The sequence below is a fragment of the Python bivittatus genome, unplaced genomic scaffold, assembly GCF_059951505.1.
Source record: "Python bivittatus isolate LINGU-HERP-01145 unplaced genomic scaffold, Pbiv_v1 ctg000330_np1212, whole genome shotgun sequence".
Taxonomy (NCBI): domain Eukaryota; kingdom Metazoa; phylum Chordata; class Lepidosauria; order Squamata; family Pythonidae; genus Python; species Python bivittatus.
Genome location: NW_028277058.1, coordinates 60,748,824 through 60,769,555, shown reverse-complemented (window position 1 = coordinate 60,769,555; position 20,732 = coordinate 60,748,824). Strand labels below are relative to the sequence as shown.

Here is a 20,732-nt window from a genome sequence, read left to right as displayed (position 1 = left end):
AAAAAAAAAAAGTAAATCAGTAGAAGAATAATTCCCAATCAGTGGAAATAGCGGTTCTATTTTATTTTATGTTAGTCAAATTTCACCTCATGTCTAAGCATTTCTGGATGCCACATTTTAAGAGGGTTTAAACAAACTGTGACAAGTTTAGAGAAGGGTAACAAAGATGATCAAGGGGCTACCTCCTATCAAGAAAGACTGAAGGAACTGGGAATCTTTAACCTTGAGGAAAGGTAAATGAGAAGGGATGGATAACATCTTCAAATACCTGAAAGGATGTTATATAGAAGATCAATATCTGTTCTCTCCTGTGCCAAAATTCAGGACATAGAATGGATTTAAATTACAGGAAGACCGACATTCCTACCGGATGTTAGAAAAAACATCATGACAATAAAAGCAGTTTGACAACGGAAGCAGTGACATAAAGAGGTGGTGGGCTCCCTTTTACTGGCCGAGTTCAAAAGGCCATCCATCTGGGATGCTTTAATTTGGACTTCTGCACTCAGCAGGGGGTTGGTCTCAATGGCCTGAATGGCCCCTCCCAACTGTAGGATTTAGAAGGCAGAACTCCATAAAGGAAGAGGTGATGACCACGTCACAGAAGTGATTTAAGTGCCTCCCCAAAACAGCAATAAAATAAGCAAAGCTGACAATTAACCAAAGGCAACTTTCTTAAATCAAAGCTTCATAGAATAAAAGAAGAGGAACGAGTAACACAGATCTTTCTGTAACTTGGTCTGGCTGCTCCCAGGCTGTCTACTAGATTGCGTGCTGACAGATGCAGAGAATTCTGAAAGAAATCAGACCGCCTGGACTTCAGTGATACAGACCAAATTGTCTCAATATTATCTTCAGATTTCTAACAACCCTTCCTTACTTAGCAACACCATTTGCTGTATGCTGTTTCCGCTCCCAGAAGGGGCAAGGGGGCTGCCCCGCCATTCTGCCTTCTCTCGTTTACGAAGAATGAGAAAGCAGCCTTGTACCAATAGAAGAGAATATGTGTAGCTCAGGGTTGAACTGGGGAGTCCTTGGGGTTCTCTGAGCTTGGTTGTTTTATTGCAAATGTTTCATTACCCGACTAGGTAACATCTTCAGTGATAGAATGGAGTGGAGTTTGTTCTGTTTATATTCAGGTATATAAACAGAGAGCAAACTCCACTCCGTTCTAGCACTGAAGATGTTACTTGGTGGGTAACGAAACATTTGCAAGAAAGCAACCAAGCTCAGAGAACCCCAAGGACTCCAAAGCAGCCTTGCGTCCACATACTGGAGGGGGTGGGGGGAGAGAGAGGACAAGAACTATTGTGATCTTCTTGAAACAGTTAAGATATCTTATTTTCTCATCCTCCTCCCCTTCCAACCATCATGTTTTTGCATTTGGGCTTTCACCATTCTTGAGCCTCTTAGAAATCTCAGGCAAGGAGCCTTCCCATCTGAGGGAAGCCATCCATCCATTTCACCAGACGTTCCTGTGCAGTGACTCTCAAAGAGAAGGCAGCATTGAAGACTCAATGCAGAGAACAGCTTGGGGAAAAGAGGCAGGGCTGCACTTACTTGAACAAAGATGTCTTGGGCCTCTGAGGTTTCTTCTTTGCAAAGAATGCCACAAACTCCCTTCCGGAACTGGCATAGCTAAGCTGAGCTGAGGGCTCCGAAGACGCCCGTGTATTTTTCATATCCAGGTACTCTGTGAGCAGCATCTTGAAGAAAAAGAAAAAGCAAGATCATTCTAGAGAAGCCATTGAAAGGCTTTATAAATAAATCACAGTTTAACTTAAAGGAATATGGCACAACTGAAAGACATGTATGTTTTTGCTTAAAAGTGAACCACCATGGTAAATTCCTTCCAGCAGAAGGTATCATTGTATAGCTTTGTATACGATTGAATCATCCTGAAGAAGAGACCACTTGTGGGAAATTTAAGAGATTTCCCCAGAAAACACAACAAAGGTGATTTTTGTAGCAAAAGGCATTCCTAACTCCTTGGGCCTGCAGAGATCCAACCTGTTTTGGAGCACAGTGGTTCTTAAATGTTTTGTTCTCAGGACTCCTTTCCACTTTTAAAAATTATGGAGGACCCCAAAAGAGCTTTTGTTTGTATGGGTTATGTTTATCTATATTTACTGTATTAAAAATTGACAGATTTCTAGAATATTTATTTATTGAATCATGTAAAAATAACAATATTAAACCCATTAGATATTAACATCAATAAAATATGTTTTAGGGAAAAAAATCTCTATTTTTTGACAAATAAAAAGCAATAATGAGAAGACCGACATAGTTTTAAATTTTTGCAAATATCTTCAATATCTGGCAAATAATAATCGCAGACCTCACCAAGACTGCTCTAGCAAACGCTGTCCAGTTGTACCAGGTTAATTGTTGTCGTATTTAAAAAACTCAGCTGCCTTCAGAAGGTGAGCCTAAAAGACTCGTGGTTCAGACCTAAATAAGCTTTACTGTTGTTCCATCTTCATACAGAACCTTGGGCACTATTTATAAAGTGGTCACAAGAAAAGAAAGACCTTCTCACGCAACATTGCTCTATGTACAACTTCCAAAACTCTTGGGTGCTGTTAAAGCACTATAAAACTTGTCTATCTGCAAGGCAGATTGTGTCCCAGCTACAAGGGCTCACTTTCTATGGATCAAAATAAGCTATTGATTGATGGTCAACCATATTTGTTATGGGAATTATGGGAAGAAGAAAAAAGGCAGAGAAAAAAAGAGTTTATTGATTAAGGCACAGGAAGGCACTGACAACACCTCAGTCTCCTAAGAACGTGGAGGAATTTCTGCTAATTATATTTCACCCGGTGAGGAAGCTGTCTAACCTAATAGGAAAGCACTGACAGTAACAAGTGGCACATAACAGCAAAGTGAGAATCTTATTTAAACAAATTAACATGAAACAACCAGGCCAAAAGAATTAAGCTGCTAATCAGACAAAACTGGGAATATATTTTTTTTAAAAAGCAACACAATTAAATAGCAGTAACCTGGTTTCTATCCATAAATATCTCAGAACTTCACCAGCAAAGAGACCTCTATTTCACTCTCATTCTAGGCACAAGGAGTGCTGCTTTGCTCTTTATCTTGGCTACTTGTTGTTCCACTTTTGAAAGGAACCTCCCACCAAAAGTCTACATTATGGGTACATTTCACCATGCAATGTGAGAATAATTAACAGAGTTCAAAAAACAAATCCACAATGTCTGCAAACAGACTGGCTGCTGGACTCAGCCCAGAAATCAGCCAGCCGGGAAAGTTACCACTTGAGATGCAGAATTGTGCTTAGTTCTTACTAGAAGAGTTTCTTTTGACAGACGACTCTGGCGGGGGAGGATACGATCCATTTCTATTCTGTGTGACTATAATCCTCTGAGTAATACACAATTCAGCTGGAAAAAAGCAGTGGAGGAGGAAGGGCACAGGGAAGAAAAGTCTCATTTAGAATCCTCAGTCAATGAACCTTGAGGAGCTCTGAACCCAAGGCTGAAAAGGGGAAGAGAGATGATAACCCACACTGCTTTATCCAAGCTGCAAATAGTGACCTGTGGCTTGTAAAACTAAAAGTCAGGCATCAGCATCTGTGAGGTGAAAGGCACCTGGTGTTACATGGATCATTGTGCAAATGGTGCAAATTATGTAGTTTGCAAAGTACATAATTCACAGCATTTTCACAATGACATTATTATGCATGTAACATCCCCTTGCCTTGTACCCAAACCCTAGCAGGCCAGGCACCCAGTTCAGCTGTGTTCACATGGCATCCTTATGATGATTAACTCAACCCTGTTACGCTAATTTTATAGAACTGCACAACATATCAAATCTTCAACTAGCCACGCAGGCTGGTTCCTCATATTTGGTGGCAATGTTGTAAAGCTCAACAATTCTTGAAAATTATTTATACTACAATGAAACAAATCTTAAAAGCTGTTCTCATTTCAGTCTAAGATATTCTTATCAAATTTTACTAAACCATATATCCCTTCAAAATATACTGAGTTAGCTGTGTATCTACTAACAATTGCTGCAAGGATATATGCTTTTTAGTTTGACCCCCTGCCCCCCTGGAGGAATGGCTAACCAAGTTTGGAGTACTGTTTGATGTCCAGAATAACTTTGCACCTTAAAAGTAAATTTGACTTATTTGGAAACCATTCTTAAACTACAACTTAATTAATGGATTTGTACCACATTGAAAATGTGGGTTTACCTATGTATAGAACCTATACTTCAATTTTACAGGATATCCAAATCAGAACAGATTCTTAGTAATATGGATTTAATTTAGCATAGCTTATACTTCTCCTCTGTGATTTTTACCATGTTGACCATATTATTTGATATTCATGCTTAGCTTAGAGCTTAATAGTGATTTTTAGTCTTTTAAAGCAATGTAATATATTCAATCATTAACAACTACCTAATGATATACTCCCCTTCATGGATCACTGCCTTGTCGTGGCGAAGGGGCTTGCGTAACTCAGTGAAGCCATGAGCTATGCCGTGCAGGGCCACCCAAGACGGACAGGTCATGACAGAGAGTTCTGACAAAATGTGGTCCACTGGAGAAGGAAATGGCAACCCACTCCAGGATCCTTGCCAAGAAAACCCCATGGACAATGTCAAAAGGCTAAAAGATATGACGCCGGAAGATGAGCCCCTCAGGTCGGAAGGTGTCCAATATGCTACTGGGGAAGAGCGGAGGGCAATTCCAAGTAGCTCCAGAAAGAGTGAAGCGGCTGGGCCAAAGCCGAAAGGACGTTCAGCTGTGGATGTATCTGGAAGCGAAAAGAAGGTCCGATGCTGTAAAGAACAATATTGTATAGGTACCTGGAATGTAAGATCTATGAACCAAGGCAAGCTGGATGTGGTCAAACATGAGATGACAAGATTGAACATCGACATCTTGGGAATCAGCGAACTGAAATGGACGGGAATGGGTGAATTTAATTCGGGTGACCATTATATCTACTACTGTGGGCAAGAAACCCTTAGAAGAAATGGAGTTGCACTCATAGTCAATAAGAGAGTCGGAAAGGCAGTAATGGGGTACAACCTCAAAAACGACAGAATGATCTCAGTGCGTATCCAAGGCAAACCATTCAATATCACAGTCATCCAAGTCTATGCCCCAACCACTGATGCTGAAGAAGCTGAGGTTGACCGCTTCTATGAAGACCTACAACATCTTCTAGAACTAGCACCAAAAAAAGATGTCCTTTTCATCATAGGGGATTGGAATGCTAAAGTAGGAAGTCAAGGAGTAATCGGAATAACGGGCAAGTTTGGCCTTGGAGTACAAAATGAAGCAGGGCAAAGGCTAATAGAGTTCTGTCAAGAGAACAAGCTAGTCATAGCAAACACTCTTTTCCAACAACACAAGAGACGACTCTACACATGGACATCACCAGATGGTCAATACCGAAACCAGATTGATTATATACTTTGCAGCCAAAGATGGAGAAGCTCTATACAGACAGCAAAAACAAGACCAGGAGCTGACTGTGGCTCAGATCATGAGCTTCTTACTGCAAAATTTAGGCTTAAATTGAAGAATGTAGGGAAAACCACTAGACCACTCAGGTATGACTTAGATCATATTCCTTGTGAGTACACAGTGAAGGTGATAAATAGATTTAGAGGATTAGATTTGGTAGACAGAGTGCCTGAAGAACTATGGACGGAGGTCCGTAACATTGTACAGGAGGCAGCAACTAAAACCATCCCAAAGAAAAAGAAATGCAAGAAAGCAAAATGGCTGTCTGATGAGGCTTTATAAATAGCTGTGGAAAGAAGGAATGTGAAAAGCAAGGGTGAAAGGGAAAGATATAAGCAACTGAATGCAGATTTCCAGAGAATAGCAAGGAGAGATAAGAAGGCCTTCTTAAATGAACAGTGCAAAGAAATCGAGGAAAACAATAGAATGGGGAAGACTAGAGATCTCTTCAAGAAAATTGGAGATATCAAAGGAACGTTTAGTGCAAAGATGGGCATGATAAAGGACAAAAAAGGCAGGGACCTAACAGAAGCAGAAGAGATTAAGAAGAGGTGGCAAGAATACACAGAAGAACTATACAAGAAAGATCTTAATGTCCCTGATGTCCACGCTGGTGTGATCACTGACCTTGAGCCAGACATCCTACAGAGTGAAGTCAAGTGGGCCTTAGGAAGCATTGCTAACAACAAAGCTAGTGGAGATGACAGTATTCCAGCTGAGTTATTTAAAATACTAAAAGATGATGCTGTTAAAGTGCTGCACTCAATATGCCAGCAAGTTTGGAAAACGCAACAGTGGCCACGGGATTGGAAAAGGTCAGTTTACGTTCCAATTCCAAAGAAGGGCAATGCCAAAGAATGCTCAAACTATTGCACAATTGCATTCATTTCACATGCTAGCAAGGTTATGCTCAAAATCCTACAAGCTAGGCTTCAGCAATACATGAACCGAGAACTACCGGATGTACAAGCTGGGTTTCGAAGAGGCAGAGGAACTAGAGATCAAATCGCCAACATTCGCTGGATCATGGAGAAAGCACGAGAGTTCCAGAAAAATATCTACTTCTGCTTCATTGACTATGCAAAAGCCTTTGATTGTGTCGATCACAACAAACTGTGGCAAATTCTTAAAGAGATGGGAGTACCAGACCACCTTACCTGTCTCCTGAGAAATCTGTATGCAGGCCAAGAAGCAACAGTTAGAACTGGTCATGGAACAACCGATTGGTTCAAAATAGGGAAAGGTGTACGACAAGGCTGTATACTGTCACCCTGCTTATTTAACCTATATGCAGAATACATCATGAGAAATGCCAGGCTGGAAGAATCACAAGCCGGAATTAAGATTGCAGGGAGAATCATCAACAACCTCAGATATGCAGACGGTACCACCCTAATGGCAGAAAGTGAAGAAGAACTAAAGAGCCTCTTGATGAGGGTGAAAGAGAAGAGTGCGAAAGCTGGCTTGAAACTCAACATTAAAAAAACTAAGATCATGGCATCTGGACCCATCAATTCCTGGCAAATAGAAGGGGTAGAAATGGAAGCAGTAACAGACTTCATTTATTTGGGCTCCAAGATCACCGCAGACGGAGACTGCAGCCATGAAATTAAAAGACGCTTGCTCCTTGGGAGGAAGGCCATGGCAAGCCTAGATAGCATATTAAAAAGCAGAGACGTCACCTTGCCGACAAAGATCCGCATAGTCAAAGCTATGGTTTTTCCAGTAGTAATGCATGGCTGTGAGAGCTGGACCATAAAGAAGGCGGAGCGCCGAAGAATTGATGCCTTTGAACTGTGGTGCTGGAGAAGACTCTTGAGAATCCCCTGGACTGCTAGGAGGTCAAACCAGTCAATCTTAAAGGAAATCAACCCTGATTGCTCATTGGAAGGATCGATAATGAAGCTCAAGCTCAGTTACTTTGGTCACCTAATGCGAAGAGAGATCTCTTTGGAGAAGACTCTGATGCTGGGAAAGATTGAAGGCAAAAGGAGAAGAGGACGGCAGAGGATGAGATGGTTAGATAGCATCACTGAAGCAATGAGCATGAAACTGAGCCAACTCAGGGAGGCAGTGAAGGACCGGAAGGCCTGGCGCAATATGGTTCATGGGGTCACGAAGAGTCGGACACGACTTAATGACTAAACAACAACAACAAATGATATACTGGAAAACTATCACCTCCATTAATTTTTAAATCCCTTGTTTATTCATCTAATAATTATTTCTTTCTCATCTCTTTTTTACAGTTCTATTTTATTTAATGTCTAATAAAAATATAAATTAAAAAGAGATTGGAAGGCAGGCAAGTAATCCATAAAATTGGGGTTCAGGAGCCTAGAGGACATGAATAGAACCTCAAGCAAACTCATATACACACATTGCTTCAGCAGTGACCCATTGCTCGCTGAGCTCCTAAACAGTGCACAGACAGTCTAGAAAATTTTGGGCTTTCAAAGTCTGCCCCTTTTGCTTCAAGAACTGGCTGCACTGAGGCTGACTGCATAACATTTGCAATTTCTTATCCTTGGCTCCTAAAAAAAGGACAGCAGTGCTTTGCCTGAGCTCTGAGTCACTGTCATTGTCAGATTCCTATGTTAAGAAGTTTTAAGGAGAGATCATGACAATTTTGTTGTTGTTTAGTCATTAAGTCGTGTCCGACTCTTCGTGACCCCATGAACCATATTGCGCCAGGCCTTCCGGTCCTTCACTGCCTCCCTGAGTTGGCTCAGTTTCATGCTCATTGCTTCAGTGATGCTATCTAACCATCTCATCCTCTGCCGTCCTCTTCTCCTTTTGCCTTCAATCTTTCCCAGCATCAGGGTCTTCTCCAAAGAGATCTCTCTTCGCATTAGGTGACCAAAGTATCTGAGCTTGAGCTTCATTATCGATCCTTCCAATGAGCAATCAGGGTTGATTTCCTTTAAGATTGACTGGTTTGACCTCCTAGCAGTCCAGGGGACTCTCAAGAGTCTTCTCCAGCACCACAGTTCAAAGGCATCAATTCTTCGGCGCTCCGCCTTCTTTATGGTCCAGCTCTCACAGCCATGCATTACTACTGGAAAAACCATAGCTTTGACTATGCGGATCTTTGTCGGCAAGGTGACGTCTCTGCTTTTTAATATGCTATCTAGGCTTGCCATGGCTTTCCTCCCAAGGAGCAAGCGTCTCTTAATTTCATGGCTGCAGTCTCCGTCTGCGGTGATCTTGGAGCCCAAATAAATGAAGTCTGTTACTGCTTCCATTTCTACCCCTTCTATTTGCCAGGAATTGATGGGTCCAGATGCCATGATCTTAGTTTTTTTAATGTTGAGTTTCAAGCCAGCTTTCGCACTCTTCTCTTTCACCCTCATCAAGAGGCTCTTTAGTTCTTCTTCACTTTCTGCCATTAGGGTGGTATCGTCTGCATATCATGACAATACCAGGAAGGAAACAGGGAATTCTGCAAGGAGGTACCTGGACAGACACATAGGACTGTAAAAGCTGCCTTGGTTTCTCCTCCAGAAAAATGCCAATACTCTTTATTAGCTGGTGATTTCTAGATTACCCTGAGGTAAGCAGAATTCATAAAAATGTCACTTCTGGATCATTCTTAAGCAGATCGTTGGATGCTTACAACTGGGCACATTCACAGCATCTGAATACAAAATGCTCTTAAACATCTCTAACATAGTTGGGAAGACATGATGGAGAAAGCCACCCTGATCTCTTTCTATCATTATATGCTGATGCTTGGTCTTGTCCAGGCAAGTTCTCAGCTTCCAAGAGGCTCATGTGCTACCCAAGGGTCTGTAAATTCTGCCTTACATGAAATGGGGAGAGGGTTGAAAGAACATAGAGACAAGATTGGAAGCAAAACTGATTGATATCCCTTATAATATCAGCAAAAGAGTCTTAAAAGCTTTTATATACTACTGATAAATTTATTTAATTTCACCCTGGAGTATCCCTTTTACAAGAAAATAGTACTTACTACTTATTCAATACTTCGGAGGGGGGGGGGGATAGAGTTCTATCTGCATAGTTAGAGGCTACTTCAAACCTCATTTCCCAATGTCAGTTCTTCTACATTTATACAATTCTGATAGATATGTCATTATATATAATGCTAAATTTTAAAAAAAATTATTCAATTCATATATTGCTACCGGGATTTGACGGGCAGGGGACAGAAGTTGTGTGCCTGGAACTATGCAAACCCATTTTTTCCTACTCACTAAAGACATTAGACATATTTGCCTGAGGATGAAGAAAGGCCATGAGTATTTGGTCCTACAATGTTTAATTATTCGTTGCAAAGCCATCCATCAAAATCCTTGTTAGACGTTAATCAAATGCATAAAGAACAAGATTTATGAGTGACTGTAAGATTTGCAGCCTCCCATCCATCTATAACAAGGACTTCTGACTTTCTGTTCAGCAGAGGTTGAATACAGCAATTGGTGCATGAAAACAAATCTGGACAACACAGCAAACTAAACCCAAGTACAACCAAAGAAGACAGCTCTGGTACAGCCAAAGAATAAGTGTGTCAGGGTACCTTAAAACCATTCCACTAGTTGTGGAATGAACTCTCATGAAAAGGGCCTTAATTTATTAGAGGGACAGTCAAGATGTGAAGTGTGCGATTTCAAAGTAGTACGTTTTGCTGTTGATATTACATCAGTGCAATGAAATAGCATAAATCTGCCCATCAGTTAAAGTAAACAAGTATTTAGAACTGACAGTGGGAAAGAAGATTAAAACAGCATTAAATTAATAGCATTAAAATTGCATATTTATTTATTAAATTTCTCTCTGCCCATCTCCCCCCAATGGGAGACTGGGCGGCTCACACAAAGCACTAAAACAATAAATATATATAAATATATAAAACATAAGAAATTTACACAAAACATTACCAAAAAGAAGGAAAAAGTCCAAGAAGATGATGGTTCTGGGGCTGAAGACAGCAAGCCTCTATGGGGCTAGCCATCCCCACACTTGATGTATTCTCTCCCCACCCCAGGCCAAGTGGCAAAGCCAGGTCTTCAAAGCCCTCCAGAAGGCCAGGAGTGAGGGGGCCAATCTCACCTCTGGGGGCAGAATATTCCAAAGAACAGGGGCTACAGCAGAGAATGTCTTTTTGATCCAAATTTAAGTGGAAATAGGGTCCTATTAGTCAAAGACTGCTAGTTTGTCTGGCCATAACCCTCAGTTGTCATAATTCTCAATACAAAAAAGGTCTGAGAGATTGACTCAGACTGCTTCCTCAATGTAATGTGCTTTATTCAAGTTCTCTTGGACAAATGTCACAGCCTGGACATCATCTTCCAAGTCAACCAATCCCCTGCAGAACATTCATCTCTTTTTTATTCGTAGAAGACTACAAAATCAGCTTTTTAAATAGTCCAGTTAGCACTTCCGAGGGGAGAGGAACACTAACTACACAGCCAGTCTTGCAAACTTACGTAAACTCACTGTTGAGACAATCACCTCCTATTTGTGCTTAAAGGACAGTGTCAAGATACCTGCAGCTGTCCAAGGTCCTTATCTCCTTTGTTTATATATAAGAGGGCTTTTACCTTGACTTGGTTGTTTAACTTGACATAAGCCTTTATGAATCATCTCTTTATTTGCAATATCTCAACCAGTTCCATTTGTTTGGAACTGACTTAAAGTCACAGAATCAGAAAGGGATATTTAGGCCAATGAGTCCCCATTTCCTGTTCAATATAGGATGCCCAAACAAACGTCCTGCAGATAACTCTCCAACTTCAATAGATCAGATGCTATCAGCTTCTCTAGCAAGGGTCTAATACTGACAGAATGGCTATCTATCTATCTATCTATCTATCTATCTATCTATCTATCTATCTATCTATCTATCTATCTATCTATCTAATTATGCCACCTCAATTGTCAAAGTAACTCTAGGCAACATACAATACATTAGAAACATTAGAACAAAGCAAAGGAAAACAGCAAAATCCCTAATAAAAACAATAATGCCAACAGGTTAAAATAACCAATACCAGTATCTATGCAGGTGTCACCAAACACCTTGCCCCAGACCCTCCTGGAAAAGCCATGTTTTAAAGGATCCCAAAATGGGGCTGAGCAGACATTGGGGAAGAATACTGGCAGGAATGGCCATAGACAAAGTTCATCTCCAAGGTCCAAAACTTAATTCTGTTTTACTGATGAGACCTGGCACTCTGCTGAAGAAGTAGAAACATTAATGGGGAAACTTTGGTATGTTAGCAGGTTTTAAGATTAATAACCAGAAGACAAAGATGTTAACAAAAAAATATGAAATTAGAAGATCAAATAGAACTGATGGAGAAAACTGGTTTTAAGATTGAGAAAAAAGTAAAATACTTGGGTATTACTATGACAAATATGAATTGTATGTTATTTCAAAATAATTATGTTAAGACATGGAATGAATTTAAGAAGGACGTGTTAAGATAGGAGAAATTAAAATTGTCACTGTTGGGGAGAATCTCTGTGATAAAAATGAATGTTTTACCAAGAATGATGTTTTTGTTTCAGACAATACCTGTTTTGACAACCGATATACCATTTAAACAATGGCAGAAAGATATATCTAAATTTATATGGCAAGGGAAAAAAAACACAAATTAAATATGAAGTGTTACAAGATGCAAAGGAAAGCGGAGGATTGGGTTCACTGGATTTGAAAATGTATTTCGCTGCTTTTTTTTTTGGTCTGGGTGAAAGAATAGATGTTGCTGAGAAACAGGAGTTAGAAGGTCATGACCTGAGGTTTGGATGGCATGGATATTTATGGTACAATAAAGTTAATGTGGATTTCAAAAATCATTTTATTAGATGTGTCATACTGAGAATATGGAATAGATATAAACCCAGGTTGTGCCTGAAAACACCCTTATGGATCTCAGCTCAAGAAGCACATCATAGAACAGAAACAACTGACAAGGACAAATGGTTGACATATCGGGAATTATTGGAAAACCATCAAGGGGAATTTAAAATTAAATCAAGAGGGCAATTCATTTGTTGTTATTCAGTCATTAAGCCATGCCCGACTCTTCATGACCCCACAAACCATATTGCGCCAGGCCTTCCTGTTCTTCACTGGGGCAATTAATAGCAGAAGGATATAGTTGTCAATGATTTCCCCATTTACAGTTATCAGAAAGATTCAAAATGGACAAAAAGATTTATGGTATGGAGCAAAGAAAGACAGAATTTGAAATACAATTGTGTACTAATGATGAATATGTTGCTAAAATGTATACACTTTTGTTGAAATTTGAAAAAGAGGAAGAACAGGTTAAAGAATGTATGATAAAGTAGGCTAAGAATTTTTGTTATAATATACAGATGGACCAATAGGAAAATATGAGGATAAAAGGGTTAAAATTTACCTTGTGTTATAATCTTAAAGAATTTTTTTATAAAATGATGTATCGTTAGTATATGATGACAGAGAAATTATCTGGAATGTATAAAGGCACTTCAGATGTATGTTGGAAACGTGAACAACATGAAGGGACATTTTGTCACGCTTGGTGGACATGTCAAAAAGCTAAAAAAAATTGGATTCAAATACATACTGTACTTTGATACAGAGGATTTTAAAGATTAATATTCAATTGAAGGCAGAACTTTTCCTTTTAGGACTAATGGATAAACAGTTAGAAAAAAGCCATGGAAGATTATTTCAATATATGACTACTGCGGTGAGATTATTATATGCACAGAGACGGACAAATGGACTTCTTTGATTAGAGAAAAGACTATCTACATTTATTGGTGACTGAAAACATCTTACGGACTTTTTAACGTAAAAATGAACCTGTGATTTATGGCTTTGATGATTAGGCAGGACAGATTATTGAAAGAAGAGAGTCATGATGTAACTTTAGAGAGAGAGGTTACAATATAATTGTACGTATAACTGCTGTGAAAAAGCCACTTTGTATCTTTTTTCTCTCTTTTCTATTTTTCTAAACTTTTTTTTCTTGAATTTTTTGCTTTCTCTTTGCTTTCTTCCTTTTTCTTTTCTCTTTCTTCCTTTTTATTAGTTTGGATTAGTTTTTAACTTTTTTTTTTTTTAATTCAATAAATATCATATAAACTAAGAGAGACCTGGAACCCGCCAACCTTGCAATTTATCCCATCAGGTTACTAAGAGAGAATTAAAACACAAACACAATGCACTCTAAATAAATGTGAATCACAATAATGAGATCACTGTAATTTTCTTATATCCTTCTTCCAGAAGAGTCATTTACAATAATAGATAGAGCAGACAACTAATTTCCTTGACTTTACATAGCAATTAGGAGGGAGAATTTTCAGAAGGTTCTGTTAAAAACCAGAAAAACCCCACTGCCCAATATTCCCACTCTGCATAGGACACACATCTCTCCCCATACCACAATCCCCAGTTTTCCTTTGCCACTGACCACCCTAAAGGGTGGAGAATGATAGGGTACAAAAGACAGAAGCTGAAACCCACTGCAGGATTTGTTATGCGGACTGGCACAGAGCACAGTGAAAGCCAGCTTCTACTGCTAGACCCACACCCCATGTAACTACTTCTTACAGAGCTGGATCACCAAATGTCCAGCATTGCCGAGACATTTTCTCACTGGCCAGCTAAACTTCTGGTAGGGACTAAATGGAACATTAGGGGTTTTTTTTGGGGGGGGGGATGTCATGAATGAGCGATACCAAAGCAAATGGTTTTAAGAAGCCCCGAGACACTTATTCATTGGCTGAAAGCCACTGACTCCCATAAAGGTGCAGAAAGCCACGTATCTGCAATGGATCCCTGGAAAGAATGGAAAAGGGGGGTGAGATGTATGTCTGTATGTATTTATTTATTCAATTTGTATAGCTCCCCATCTCACATAAGTGACTCTTACGTTGGAGATGGAGAGAGATGAGATGGGCACGTGAAAGAAAAAAAGGCAGGGAGAAAGCACACTGCAGGTGGGCGTGGGTACATATATGTCTGACAACGAGTAGGGAAGCCTTTGTGCATGTGCATGAATTGGTGGTCCTCTAATTACCAATCTGGACAACTCTCAAAGCCCCAAACCATCCATACCCTAAATGAAAGGGGAGCTGTGTACCTTAAGGACCCTCACAGCCTCCATTTTCTGTCTGACCCGGCTGCAGAATCCCTACTGACCAAAATTAGGCAAATGGACGCAAGGCCTTTAGTTTTGTAACAGCAGTGCCCTGGAAGGCCCTCTGTCAAGAGGCCTACAAATGCCTTGGAGGACGAGTCAACCCTCTCTTTGAACCGGTGATTCCTTTACTCCCAAATTCCATCATATTATTTTTATTAATTGCTACTTCTATATTACTATAAAAGCTTTGAGTGGAAGAAATCAGAATTAAAACAAAAATTAAACTAGGCATGTTTATTTTATGTTGGTATGTTTTTATCCCAACTTACAGAAGGGGAATTGTATAGTGCTCAGAGTTGGTTCTGACTGCAGCAACTTATAACCCCTGCAAAAAATAAAATAATAAAATAAAGTGAAATAAAAAATAAAACCTTACAGCATGGAATATCCCAGTTTTTATATAATTTGGGACAGTTTATACAGTTATACATAAAACAAAACAAAGGAATATCAGCAGGAAATCATCAACTCCTCTGCAGTTTCAAAGGCTTGGCAGAACAAAAAGACCTCTGTCTTGTGCCCCTCCAGAAATTCATCCATTGAGTGACAACCCAATAGCTGTGTTCATACTAATCCACGTTTGTACGAGCCATGATTTGTTAAACAAGCCAGAAGCAAGTCAGAGTGCATCTTGCAAAGTAATCCTGGCCTCCTTTCCCTCCATTTGTAGTTCCTCTTGCCTTGCAACCAGTACTTCTAGATTGGTCAGAGGTTTAGACAGGGGTCATAAATCCAAAATAGGTCAGGAAACATCAAACAAACAAATTGTGCATTCCTACATCATACGCCACACTTAAGCCGTAGTTACAAACTGCCCTGCTCTAAAACAAGCCTGGTTCATTTATTCAGTAGTCCTGCATACACATCCTGCCCAGCCAAACCAACCCCAGGGTGAAGTCCTTCCTTCTCCAAAGCCATACGGTCCAGCAGCATCCAGGCTTCCAAAAACTTCTTCAGGCTGTTTCTTATTGCAGCAATGAGCTTTCAGCTACCCAGGATGCCCATCCCATAGACACAGACAGATAGTTTCTTGCATGCAGTTATGTCATACAAATTGTCTGTTAAATTCACATTTCCCAAGAATTCAATTTAATAGCTATATTATTTTTTTTTTCTAATCCTCAAGTGCTATCATCTGTAATGCACTATTCAGAGCCTATTATCATGCAAGGACAAAGTAATATTTTCAGCAGACTAACAAAAAGGTAACAAAGAGGTGCCTGGCTAATGGCAGGAATATCCAGTCCTGCTGTATTCATTGTCAATACTAATTGCTTGATTAGCATAGACGTACAAACATTTCTGTTCTGCAAAGTGGGAGGCAGGAATAAGACTGCAAATGCAAAACCTGACATCTTTCCCTCTGTAAAATTCTGCTGCATTTGGGATTTACCTTAATAGTGCAACTGCTAGAGAAATGGAATAACCTCACCATTTCATTCTGTTAGGAAAATGCCATCACCCCCTGGTTTCAGGAAGAGAGGTAGGTGAGGCAGTACCTAGCATGGGTAACCACTTTGGCACAGATAACCACTACAGGACTAGGCTTCCAGTTCCAGTATTCCCCATCCTTACACATTTTACTAACTGATCAGCTGATTCAGTTTGTACAATTCTATATTTTCTTCCAACAGTATGTATGCATGCATGTATTTATGTATGTATTCATTCAATTTGTATAGCCACCCATCTCACAGCTCACATAATTAAAAAACAACCAAACAGCGTAACCAATAAACAAAATCCAAAAATCAGTAAAACCCAATAACCCCCTTTAAAATCAAATAAAAAACCCAATGAAAAACCAAAATTACAACTGAGAAACAGAAAAAGCAAGCAAGTGAATGTCATGAATATAGCCATCTGGCAGGCTTCGGACCCTAACTGGATCTCCACACACATTGGCACAAACACGTTTTTAGAGCCTTTCAGAAGGCAAGCAGCGTGTGGACAATCGAACCACTAGGAGGAGGATGTTCCAAAGGATGGGGGCTGTGGCAGAAAAGACTCTCCTCCTGGGTCCATCGGATGACGCTCCTTAATAGATGGGACCCGTAACATACCTCTTCTGCCAGACCTGATGGGACAGGTAGATGTAACTGGGGAGAGGCAGTCCCTCAAATAACCCAGCCTCATGCCACGTAGGGCTTTATAGGTTATCACCAACACCTTGAATTGAACCCAGAAGCAAACTAGCAATTAATGCAGCTCACGGAGCAGCGGCGTAACGTGCGCTGATCTTGGAGTGCACGACTGCCTTCATTGCTGCATTTTGCACCAGCTGAAGCTTCCGAATGCTCTTCAAGGGCAGCCCCATGTAAACTGTGTTATAGCAATCCATTTGGGAAGTGACCAGGGCATGAATGACTGAGAGTAAAGCCTCCTGGTCCAGGAATGAGTACAACTGGTGCACAACACGAAGTTGTGCAAAAGCTCTCCTGGCCACAACTGCCACCTGCTCTTTGAGGAGCTGTGAATCCAGAAGGACCCCCAGATTGCACACAGGGTCTGTCTGGGGCAGTGCTACCCCATCCAGCTCCAAAGATTGTAAGTCCTCGGAACCCAAAAGCCCCCAAACCCAAAGCCACTCAGTCTTGCCAAGGATGAGTTGAAGCCTGCTGTTCCCCATCCAGCCCCCCACAGCGTCCAAACACTGGGAAAGGACAGCCACAGTAGGGGCAAGATATACAACTGAGTGGTGGTGACGGATGACCTCACCCAGCGGCTTCATGCAGATGTTAAACAGGAGCAAAGAAAGTACCGAACCCTGCACCAACCCACGCAGTAGGGCCAAGGGCAGGATCTCTTGCTCCCAGTCAACACTGACTGGAACTGGCCCCAGAGGAAGGAGGAGACCCAGCACGATATAGTGCTGCCCACCCTTAAACCGTGTAGCCGGTCCAGAAGGATACTGTGGTCAATGGTATCAAAGTGTTGATATTTTCCATTTAGTATTTTAACAGTTACTAACTAACCAACATCTATAACAGGATAGAGCAAGCAGGCCTTTAAAGGTTGGTAAAAGTTAATATCTTTGAAATTTACTTTAGATTTTTCCAACTGCTGTCCACATCAATCTGTTTACCGAACACAGTAAAAGGTCAGCAATTGGACAAACTTGAGATAGGGGGAAAATGCAGCATCTACACTAAATTCTCCCCTCCCCCCAAATACTTCCAACACCAGACCACTTCCAGTAAAAACACTTCCATTAAAACACTTTAAGAAGGGTAGGAACAATTTGTTGGCAGTTGGAATATTTCAGTCTGAAAGTCTTTTTTATCTTTCTCCAATCTGTAGAGATAAGGCAAAAGTTCATGTTAAGTCCTACAGACGTAGGACTACCAATTTCACTTTCAGCTCTCTTTAGCCTTTTGACAATTTTATTAAATAGTAAGCAGAATGGTACAAACCTAGTATGATTGTGCCTCGTGCCAGATGTTTAAGCGTCAAGCTTTTAAATTAATTAAATTTCTCTAAATCTTCAAATTGGCAAATGTAGACACCTTCTTGACAGAAGTGAAAGATAACATTTGTACGTCTGTCAGGCTTCTCTGGTAGAAGTCTGGACTGGATGCAGTTAATCCCAAGAACAAGTCTCTCAGGGGTTTGATTAGTAAGATTTATCAAAAAGAAGATTAAAGGAACAAGGAATGAGATTAAAAGGACAAGAATTCTAGCAAGTGATCTACTTTCAAATGAGAAACCTATATATAGGCGAATTAGGGTGGGAAAGTTCTGATTCTTTTTCTCATGCTCTTTCAATATAAAGGGGGGAAAGGCTTGTCTTTTTGTGAAAGAGGGGCAGATTGTATATGTTGATAGTTTTGGAAACAGCTACCCAACTTTTTATTAATCTGAGATCCAATTCTTACAAAGTATGCCATTTGCCCTGGGGGAAAAAGTTATCTTAAATACCACATAGGTTTCACTCACTTTTAATTCCCTATTCAGGTGCTCAGCTGAACCAAATAGCTATCAACTCTCAGCTCCTCCAAGATTTTGCCCCTACTGTTAATCAACTAATGTTTCTCAACCTTCGCAACTTTAAGATATGTGGACTTCAACTTCCAAAATGCTGGCTAGGGAATTCTGAGAGTTTAAGTCCACATACCTTAAAGCTGCCAAGGTTGAGAAACACTGAACTAAACGAATAGCTGACTGAACTATCAATGTGACTGCTACTGGTCCAACAAAAAGTATGGTGGAAAATTATGATCTTAGAAAATACAATTCAAAGGCAAATAGCCTAAGAAACAGTCATGTATGCTTTCTCTTACTCTATAGGCAACACACAGGGAGAAAAGGAAGATGTGGATAGATAATGGATAAAGCTTTTGAGAAAGAGAAGAGCATGCATCTGTCAACTGTCACTCTTCAAAGCCATCCCCACCAAAACATCAGTTCTAGTGTACTACTGAGTGCAAGCCTCTTAAGAAACATCATCACTGAGTACAATAATTAATTACAAAGTGTTCTTTGTATTTTTGGCTGCAAGCACTTTAAAAGTAGAGACAGAAATGAAAGAAAAGCTCTGCGATTTAAAGCAAGTAAAGAACCAACCACTTTCTTCAAATATATGGAATAAAGAAATAATCCATTACAGTTTTTTTAAAAGAAGAGCTGATTGTGAAATACATTACAATCTTTTTTAAAAGCCTTCCAGGATCAATTCTTAGCACCATCACCCACAAACAAGTATGGTTTGTTCCCAGTGGTTCCCTACTCCAATAGCAGCTGTGTCAGAAACAAACACATGTGTATGATGTTTTGGCAAGTTTGCAGAGGAAAGGAAACTTGGAATGAGTTGAGGACAGAAAATGCCAAACATACCTTTTTTCATCTTCCTAAAAATAGCACAATCCAAAATTCTCATCATTATTTTATTGTCTATTCCCAATTTATCCAAAGATAATGTAGAAAGCTATTATTGGTCTCTCCCAAAAATATTAGTCTGTGTGTAAGAATAAGGTTTCCACTCCCTCCTCCCCCTCCCCACCAAACTCATTTACCCTCTTGCAGATTTTTTTAAGTCAGACATCACCAGACCTTATTGTAAAGATAAGAAAAAAATTAACTGAGGTCCCTGCCCCCCCTCCATCAAAAACCTTCTGAGTGATTATGGTGAGCGATGATGACCTTCTACCACATGATCCACAAAGCCACATGATCACAAAGAGAGACAAGGCCTTCAGCTCTTCTCTCTGTGTGTGTGAATAAGCATGGGCATTTTAAAAACACTGCAGCACCAGAACAGATGGATATTTCATTTGTAATTCATAAATAGCTAGCAGCTCCCCCTTAAATCAAAAGAAAGAGAGAGGATCAGTGGCATTAAGGTGGACTTGCCTTAACACACTTGCTAATAAAAAGGGGTGGGGCAAAAGGATATAGATATCCAGTTTCCAAGGTTCTATAACTTAATTCCTTGTTTTGTTTTGCTTTTTTGCAATAAACCTGGCCCACAAGACTTTATGGGAATCTAGTGCTGTTATGGAGCTTAGTCATGTAACTAAAATACTTAACTCTCTTGTATAGCATAGCAGTGATCGTTGTTTTTCCTGATATGAAAACTTTCAAGAACTATCCCCATAAACATAACATCTATAGCACTATGATATTCACGTCCCTCAATGGGGTTGGTAGAATCCCAAAATTAAATAAAAAATAATTTCAAATATGTAAGTGGCTCAGGTATTATAAGGTGGCCAAATTGCTCAGAATTTTGCAAGAGTTGTTTAAAATTTAATTATATCTGAGATCCCCTGCCATCACTCAGCACCACCAGTGGTTCCTGGAACACAGGATCAGAACCACTGGCTGGATGATGCTATCTCAAAGGGAAGCCAGAGAGGTGAAACAAAGATCTTCACTGTGCCTTCTATCATATACTCACTGCATGCATACACAAGATGGCCATATTTGTATAAAAAGCCCCCCAACACAGAAAAGATTGTCTCAGGAACCTCAGGGTGCTGAGGCTTGGAATGTTTGCCTCTGCAAGGAGCTAACTTTCTATTCTTATGCAGACATTATGCTGAATG

The 20,732-nt window shown here is 40.1% G+C and overlaps 1 protein-coding gene across 1 annotated transcript in view; it reads right to left on the bottom strand.

Moving 5' to 3' along the window:
* Positions 1 to 20,732, bottom strand: part of EXOC4 (exocyst complex component 4) — a 390,468-nt gene that overhangs the window by 259,360 nt on the left and 110,376 nt on the right. Inside the window, exon 8 of the mRNA XM_088141428.1 lies at positions 1,561 to 1,706. Within this exon, the coding sequence (XP_087997554.1) occupies positions 1,561 to 1,706 (146 nt within the window). The remainder of the gene's footprint in view (positions 1 to 1,560; positions 1,707 to 20,732) is intronic.